General features: G+C 52.9%; 1 protein-coding gene across 1 annotated transcript in view; it reads left to right on the forward strand.

Annotated features, from left to right (window-relative positions):
- DIRAS2 (DIRAS family GTPase 2) overlaps positions 1 to 6,511 on the forward strand; it is a 29,072-nt gene extending 22,561 nt beyond the window's left edge. Inside the window, exon 2 of the mRNA XM_074355603.1 lies at positions 1,332 to 6,511. Within this exon, the coding sequence (XP_074211704.1) occupies positions 1,368 to 1,967 (600 nt within the window). The 5' untranslated portion in view covers positions 1,332 to 1,367 and the 3' untranslated portion in view covers positions 1,968 to 6,511. The remainder of the gene's footprint in view (positions 1 to 1,331) is intronic.
- The last annotated feature ends 2,128 nt before the right edge of the window (positions 6,512 to 8,639 follow it).

An 8,639-nucleotide genomic window follows, 5' to 3' on the forward strand; every position in this document is an offset into this window, starting at 1 on the left:
AGTGTGTGGAGGCAAATGTCCGTGGCAAACTCAGAAAGAAACCAGGAGATGGGGTGTCACAGTCTGGGGCTTTGAGCCGATGCTCTGTCAGTAGTTACCCACCTCACACCCCCATTTCCGTCCACAGCTAATTATGTTTAATTTTTACTGGCCTCTGAAAATGACTTGGAGCAATGCCTTTTATGGCCCTCAGTTACTCTACGATTAGAAAAATAAAAGTCAGCCCAGTGGGTGCCCGGAGGAAACGGGCTCTCTCCTTCCCGTCACCATCTTATTTGTCCACTTTGGTTACAAAGAAATTTGGACGCTGCTGGAGTCCCGTTTTTGCATGTTCTGTGCCCTTGCTCACCAAAGGAGTGGCAGGATGAAAGCTACTGTATGACCTGTGTGTGAGGACAGTCCACTTACCCCTTGGACGAGGGGTCATGTTTGTGAGGAAGGGAAACTCTCATTCTGCTTCATCTCAATGGCCATGAGTAGTGGTTTATCCTGCTGTCTTAGTAATACTTCTTATAATTCTTAAGAATAAAGCACCTACAAGCACGTTAATTTTGATGGATGCAAGGACCCTCCGACCTTCTCGCTCAGCCGTCAGCTCTGGCTGGGTCACGAGACGGTCCGCACCGCGGCCTGCGCGGCGCCCGGGCCCCCGCGGCCAGCGCCCTGTCCGGCCCGCCGTGGGACCGCCGTGGGCGGCAGGGGCCCTGCCGCCCGCACACCCCCCCCCGCCTCCCCCTCACGGGCTGGGTGACGCCGGGGGACCTGACGCCCCCCGATTCCTCCTGCGTCTCCAGGGTCTTCGTTGTGCAGGAGGGACAGGGACCCCAGGTCTGCAAGGCGGTGAGGATTTCATGAGTTAATAGAAACACTGCATATTGATCACATCCTCCTTCTCTTTAATTCCCTCCCCAGAATTGTGAAAAATGACACACCGTGACCAGTACACGGGGTGTTCCAGGTTAAGCAGCAAAGATACGCTGGCTACACGTGTGTGTTGGCTGGGTTGGGGGGGTGATTCCCGCCCCCCGCCCCGCTTCCCGGACGCCGCCTCCTTTCGGGGCGCGGGGTCACGTGCGAGCGCAGCTGCTCAGAACCGCGGTCCCACCAGGGGAAGCGGACCGCTCAGCAACTCGACAGTCCTGTTGCAAACTGAGGATTGACTGCAATGGCTGGAGTTAGAATCACAGAATTTTTAAATGAAATTGGGAAAGTGAAAGCAGACTTTATCACGTCCAGCTTTTCTTTGTAAGCTATTAAGGGGCTAAAACGGAATCTTTTTTCTAAATTTTTTTTTTTAACTAATTCTCTCGAACGTCTGGTTCCTTTGCTAGGTGCTTCCTAGTTGATAGTTGGAGCCCTCGAGCAACATGCCGGAACAAAGCAACGATTACCGGGTGGCCGTGTTCGGGGCAGGTGGTGTCGGCAAGAGCTCCCTGGTCTTGCGGTTCGTGAAAGGCACGTTCCGGGAGAGCTACATCCCCACCGTGGAAGACACCTACCGGCAGGTCATCAGCTGTGACAAGAGCATCTGCACCCTGCAGATCACGGACACCACGGGCAGCCACCAGTTCCCCGCCATGCAGCGGCTGTCCATCTCCAAGGGGCACGCCTTCATCCTGGTCTACTCCATCACCAGCCGGCAGTCCTTGGAGGAGCTCAAACCCATCTACGAACAGATCTGCGAGATCAAAGGGGACGTGGAGAGCATCCCCATCATGCTGGTGGGGAACAAGTGTGACGAGAGCCCCAGCCGCGAGGTGGAGAGCGGCGAGGCCGAGGCGCTGGCCCGCAAGTGGAAGTGCGCCTTCATGGAGACGTCGGCCAAGCTCAACCACAACGTGAAGGAGCTCTTCCAGGAGCTGCTCAACCTGGAGAAGCGCAGGACCGTGAGCCTACAGATCGACGGGAAAAAGAGCAAGCAGCAGAAAAGGAAAGAGAAACTCAAGGGCAAGTGCGTGGTCATGTGAACGCCCCCCCCCCCCGTGGGAGCAGCCCGTGTGTGTCCCCCTCGCCTCCCCTCCCCCTCCCCCGTGAAGCCCACCGTCGTCAGGGTAGCATGTCCGACGCCCACGTGTTAAATATTGCATTTTGACCGAGACGTGCACTGCTGTCCTAAGAGGGCACTTCACTCCCACCACCAGTAAGCAACCCACTCCCCCCATCCGGAATCAGGGAATCTGCCAGATGCTTAAAATGAAAAGCACCGTGTGGGGCTTGGCAGGGAGCTGAGAGGGGTGCCAGCCATTGCTGAAGGCATCCTTCGCCCTCAGGAGGCCGCCGGGCTGGTGCCCACGGAGGCAGCAACGTGTGCTGAGAGGAGGAACTACCATCCACGTGCATGTGAGAGCATGTTAACCCAGAGCTGCAGGCGCCACCCCCAGACCAGGCATTCCCCCAGCTCCGAAGCCAGTGACATCCTCGGGGGAGGGGAGGGGAGGGGCGCGGAGGGCAGGGAAGAGGTGAGAAGACCAGGTCCCGGCTGTTCCCTCCCGTGGTCCTTTGACTGTATTACAGGTAACACGGCTTCTCTCCCCCAAAAGGGTGTTTGCTGTCAATTCCCAGCTGACCTGTGAGCCTGGCTGCTCTGAGGGGGTGCCCTCACCTCACCAAGCCTAGTTAGCAGGTACCCTTGTAACCTTTTAGAGTATTTATTTTCACGTACGACGAGGAGTGCACTCAGAGTGCGCTTTCTGTCTGAATTGTTGGAAGATGCCGTGACAACACTGAAACATCGCAGTGACACTCCGGTGTGTTACAACTTTGAGAGTTTCAGAAATGTGAATGTTTCCTTCTTTTGACCCATGAGGACTGTGACTTCTTCTAGCCCTCAGATTTTAAATAAAAACAATGAAAGTGGCTATTTTTAGACAATTTTTTTTCCCTCCAGCATGATTTTCTTCTTTTAAATAACTCAATCTGTATCCAGCTGGGTAACGGCCGATAATGGCCAGTATCCGAACACCAGAAGCACATCCGTGTTCTAACAGACACGGACCTGTCTACGCCATACTTTGAACCTTAATGAAATACTTTGAGACAGAAGTTGTTCACTGTGTTTTTGATGATCTGTCCGTAACCAGTGTCTTCCCAGAAAATGAAGACGCGTTCAAGTAAGAGATGATCTCGCCCGTTTCATTAGACGCGTCTTCTCAGAGCGGCTCAGCGCGGTGTTCACTCTGGAAACAGTTCTTTAACCCTTCAAGCCGAGTTCCGGCTGCTGCAGGTGCCGGCGTGCCGGGTGGCGGCGGGGTGGACGGGGCACAGCCCGGTCGGCTTACTGCTCTGCCATCAGTGAGTCTGGGTGGCTCTGCTTCCCTTCCCCCCGAACTCCCCCTGACAGAGCCTGTACGTTCTCCTGTTTGTTCCGCTCCACACGCCAGGCTGGCCTGGCCTCTGCAGTGTTCCTTTCCTCGATCCTTCCTGTCCCTGCCTGGCAGGCAGAGGAAGTGAAGGCGACCCTTAAGCTTGTGCCCGGGAGCCTCCTGGCTGGTGGGGAGCAGTGCCAGCTCAGGCAGAGCGGTGACGGTCAAGTCCAGGGCGCTCGCACACGGCCCCCTCTCCTGCACCTGCTGCGTCTTCCCTGCCCCTCCAGAGCAGGGCTGTCGCAGTGACTGCTGGACGGCTCAGGACGGATCCTCCAGGAACCCTTTCTGGTTATGTAACCGAGTCCAAACTCGTTCTGCTCGCCGCATGACAGGCCAATAAATCGGGAGACGAGGTGTTGGGGCAAAGAACAGCGACTTTATTTGGAAAGCCGGCAGACCCAGAGGACGGCAGACTAACGTCTTGGAGAACCATCCCCCTCAAGTCAGAATTCAGGCTCCTTTTATACAAAAAACAGGGAAGGGGCTGTGGTTGGTTGTTGCAAACTTCTTGCTGCAGGAGTCCTTTGTTCCTGCAGCCGTCCACGTGGGCCAGGCCATGGTGCCCCTGCAAACCTCCAACAAAACAAAGGTTATTCTCTGCCACAGCTGGATGTTCTTGCCTTCGTCTCATCCCGTCTGCTCTACCTGTAACTCACCCTTGTGATGTGTTTGGTGTGTGGGAGGTGCTCTGAGAACCCCTGGCCCCACCGTCTCCCCACTGCCTTGGCCTTCTAGAGGGAACCCGGCAGGGAGGGTGCGGAAGTGGCCTGGGTGCCAGCGGGGGTCCAGGGAGCCCAGAACACCGCATCCAGAACCGAGTCCATTGTCAGGTCCTAAGACGCACCCTCTGACCGGCTCCTTCTCTTCCAAGTGGCTGTTTCACAGCCTTCGCAGTGAGGGCTCAGTGGTAGGTTTTCTTGAATACATGTTTTTCAACTTGCCCCTATTTCTTTTTCTTTCCCCTCTTTCTATTTGTATCCTCAGAACAATGTCATCAGTTTGTCATTTGGATCTGGGTTAAGTGGAAGCAGAAACAGGCCTTTGTGGCCAAGATGGATTCGACTGGTCTCAGGTGGGTCCTTTGCTAACCGTAAAATGTGGCCTCTGCCATGGGCCGCAGTGTCCGAAAGGCCCCCCGCGTGAGGTCCCCCTGCCCTGTTCCTTTCCTCCCGACGCGAGTCAGAAATTCCCAGAGCCCTCCCAAGTCGGCGCCTACGTTTTTAAGTGTTTACAGCCTCATCAGTGCGAGAAGCTTGTAATGATTGAAAATCTGATCTCATTCAGGACACGATTTGTTCCTCTGGCTGTTGCCTGTGAGTTTATAGGAAGGTTATTGATGCCTGAATCAATGGTCTTTGTTCTGAGATCTCCTTTTGATGAACTGCACTTAAGGGTAGAGATGATCTCAAAATTATCTTCTAGGAGCGCCCCCCCCCCCAGTGGACTGAGGGCTTGTGGTGTTAGTTCCACTAAACCAGATGGTTTTAGCACTTAGGTGGCCCCATCCCCGAGCGAGTGGTCGTGGTTCTTGAGAACACGTCCTGGGTTGCGTATGATGACGGAAGATTTTGACCTGGCTGCAGCGAGTCACAAAACTCCAAATACTGCTTTGAGGGTGGCACTCTGGGAATAAGCTTGGGGCCCCGTGAGTCCCCTACTGTCCCTGCCAGTCCCCCTTCCACCTGGTGACAAGCCATGGGCGTGCCCTGGGCATGCATGCAATACAGCAAGACCAACACAAGAGCAATATTGAATTGTTCACTAGATCTTAAATTGTATATATTATAACATTATATATATATATAATTTATCCTCCTGCATTTTGGAAGTTTAAACTAGTACACTGTACAGATCTGTAAGCTAGTGTATTTGTTTTGCCGTTTGTAATACTTAAGAAATGCTCATTCTTTATAGAACAGAAGTATTAAAATAAATGCTCTGTGATATATCTTTTTGTTTGTTTGTTTTCCCTCAAAATTTGTAATGTGTGGCTCCTTTGTAAGCTCTCTGGAAATATCCATAACTCAACGGGACACATGTAAACCCTCGAAACTGCATCCTGGAACTCAGTGCCCCACAAGGGCAACGTGCGGACGGAGCACTTAGAGAGCATGACTTTTATACGTGCGGGACAGCGATGTGTACATTTATACTGAAGGTGTGTTTCCTGTTACAATCCCATGGTCTATTTTCTTTACAGTTACAAAGTTCACTCTTGCCTACAAGTTTCTAGTTGCCAGCGCTGTTCCGAAAAGAATAGCATATTGAAATAAAGCTTCCGTTCTGACACGTGGCTGCAAGGCGGTGATATTTCTTGCTCTTTGGGGCAGAGCAGGTGGGGGAGGGTCCTGACCCAGGTTTCCCACAGTGGCTTCCATAGGCCTGTGGACCAGGTAGGAGGCCGTGAGGCTCTGCGGGTCCAGGGCTGGCAGCAGCAGCTGTCCTGCCGGCTTCTGAGCAAATGAGGACGTTTTCCCGCTGGTTCCTGCCCCTGGGCTGACAGGATGCTCCAGGGAGGGGAAGGGGAGAGGCAAGGAATGGGGGCAGGGTCTTCCTTGGCTTAGAATAGGAGTGAAATGAAAAAAAAAAAAAAAACAAATAAAAAACCCCAAGAATTCCTTTTTCCCCCCGTTTTCCCCCAATCCCCTGGCCCCCTCACAAAGACCAGGCTATTAGGTGGTGTTGATATAAAAGCCCCAGCGCTGATCCTGGGCCCCAGTTCTGCTTGGCACCCTCGGTCCTTACTCCTTCTCAACACTGACCGTAAAATAAAGCTGACTTTTGATTTCGAAAGACAAATCAACGGTCAACAAAACCAGACCATCATTCAGCCACCGACTAGCTGGGTGATGGCTGGGGCTGCGGGCTCTTAACCTCGCTGTGTTTCTGCCAAACAGAGATTATTTCCATGTGCAGCCCGAGGGGCCCTGAGAATTGCACGGATGGTTAGCACAAAACACTGGGTCCTGTCTGGTCACAAACAAAACCCCTTGGACTATGTAAGACTGTTTGGAAGACCTGTGTGAAAATTAATCTGTGCAGATACAGCAGTCAACCAGAAATTTTAGGTTTCTTTAAGCCTCTTCAACAGCTTTCTCTAGTCTTGCTCTCAGCTTACTCTGCACACACGCCCCCCACCCCCCACCCTGCAAGGTCATTACTGCTACATTATTCAAGGGTTTCTCCATCTACGGAGCTAGTTACAGCCGGCAGGCCCCATTAGGACCCATTAAAGGCCATCCCACCCCGTACTCAGCCAGCTTTAATGTGCACACAGAGCCCTGGAGTCCTGTGTGTCAGCAGTCTGAGTCCGCAGTGGGGGGCGGGACCTGAGAACCTGCATTTCTAACAGGCTCCCTGGTGACATGGACGCTCCTGGCCCGCTGACCACAGTCTGAGTAGCGGACTGTAATCTCCTTATGCTCCAGGTTTTCTGCATGTTGGAACCTCCTGGAGAAGTTCTGAAACGCACTGATACCGTTGGGGATGGATCATTGTCCTCGACCCTTCTAGGTTCTTCCGGCTGCCTAACAATTAGACTGAAATAAAATTAACGGGGGAAAAATCAAAATGAATTATATCCATCTGGGGATTCCCTAAGACTATGAGGCCCAGAAAAGTGACCAAAGCACACAGCTTTTAGACCTTCTAGACAAAGAGACCGCGTCTTTGAAGAACTGACCTTAAGACAGGATGGGGGGCAGAGGCACTCAAAGGCCACACAATTAACATCAAGATGGTGGAAGATTCAACCCCTAGTAGACCTTGAGGCTCAGGATGAGAGACTTAACTTCTAGTAGACCTTGAGCTTCATTACACGCCCATTGTGATATATTAACATGGGGAATAACACGCCCACAGGCGCCAGGGCGGTCCCGAGGCTGGCCACGAAAGGTCACAGTGGGAAATGGCCAACTTCCTGGGAGTCCCAGCCCCTTCCCCTTAGGCTGGTCCTTCCACTTATTAGCATATGAAGCCACCAAGCCCATAAAAACCAGCAACACGGCGCCTCACGGCTGCCCCTCTCTCTCCCTCTTCAGAGAGGCCCACACTCTGTCTGTGGAGTGTGTACCTGCTTTTGATCTGAGCACCCAACCCCCACGCCTCGTGGCCTTGCTCTTGCTTTCCAATGTACCTCTCTGAATAAATCTACCTTCACTCAACTGTGGCTCGCTCCTGAATTCTTTCCTGCATGAAGCCAGGGACCCACGCTTGGTGGGGCACGTCCCAGGGGCTCCACCGAAGCCTGGGACACGGCCCTCCTCGCGCCCCACATCTGTTTTCCTGCATCAACGTGACAAAGAAACCTAGGCTTGGGTGCTAATTAGGGAAGACCGAGCAGAGTGTGGCTACACAGCCTTCTGGGCCCCGAATTCCCTGTCTCTGGTGATAAACGTCGCTCCCCTTCCCGGTGCAGGGAAGGGGCGCTTTCTTATGGGAGACTTCTTTCCTGCTTTCGGAAGACAGAGGATGGTCAGAGCATCTTTCCTGCACCGGCCGTTTGTCAAAGAACTTTAAGTCAAAGTAATCAATCCTGCGCTTTGGCACATCTGTCCTGGCCTGTCGGGAACTCCATCCATCCCCTACCCCGAAACTTCCCCGGAAGTTTCATATATTAAAAGACGAACTGGTAGAGTGTTTCATGATTTCACTGAATGAATCTGTTAGTCTTGAAAATAGGTCGGCTCAGCTGTGCAGCCGTGTCTTATCGCAGGAGACGGTGCTGCGGGTGGGCTCCGAAGCTAGGCCTACGGTGCAGGCAGCCCGGCGTTTATCCGGGGCGTTTCTGTGGAAACAAAGGAGAACAATGCTTAGTGATTGGGGAGAATTATAAGGCAGTTTTTGAGTTTTGAAGGCAGGCAGTCGAGAAGATCTCTGGGTGTCAGACGCAGAGCATCTGCAGGGAGAGTGGGGGCAGGTAGTGGCAATCCGACAGTCATCCTGGTTTACAGGAACTGTCGCTGGTGGCCTTTCGGAGGGGCCACGTGACGACAGGCACGAAGACTGTCTGTCTGTGAGCTGTGGTGGCGATCACTCTGAAGTCTGTTTCAACTCGTCCGCATCCAGCTTGCAGGGCTTAGGGGGGAAATGGCAGCTTTTGTTCTTAATGATTTGCAGGCAAAAGGGTGGGGGAAAAATTGAAAATGTTAATTTGGAGAGTTGTAGCAACACATGAGGAAGCTAGAAGAACTCGAGATCCAGTCAACCTTACACGTTAGAAAACAAAACACATTCCAAAGGCAATAAGCAGCCCTGGGGACCCCATATCCACTA

This window comes from Camelus bactrianus, chromosome 31 (genome assembly GCF_048773025.1).
Source record: "Camelus bactrianus isolate YW-2024 breed Bactrian camel chromosome 31, ASM4877302v1, whole genome shotgun sequence".
NCBI classification, from domain to species: Eukaryota; Metazoa; Chordata; class Mammalia; order Artiodactyla; family Camelidae; genus Camelus; species Camelus bactrianus.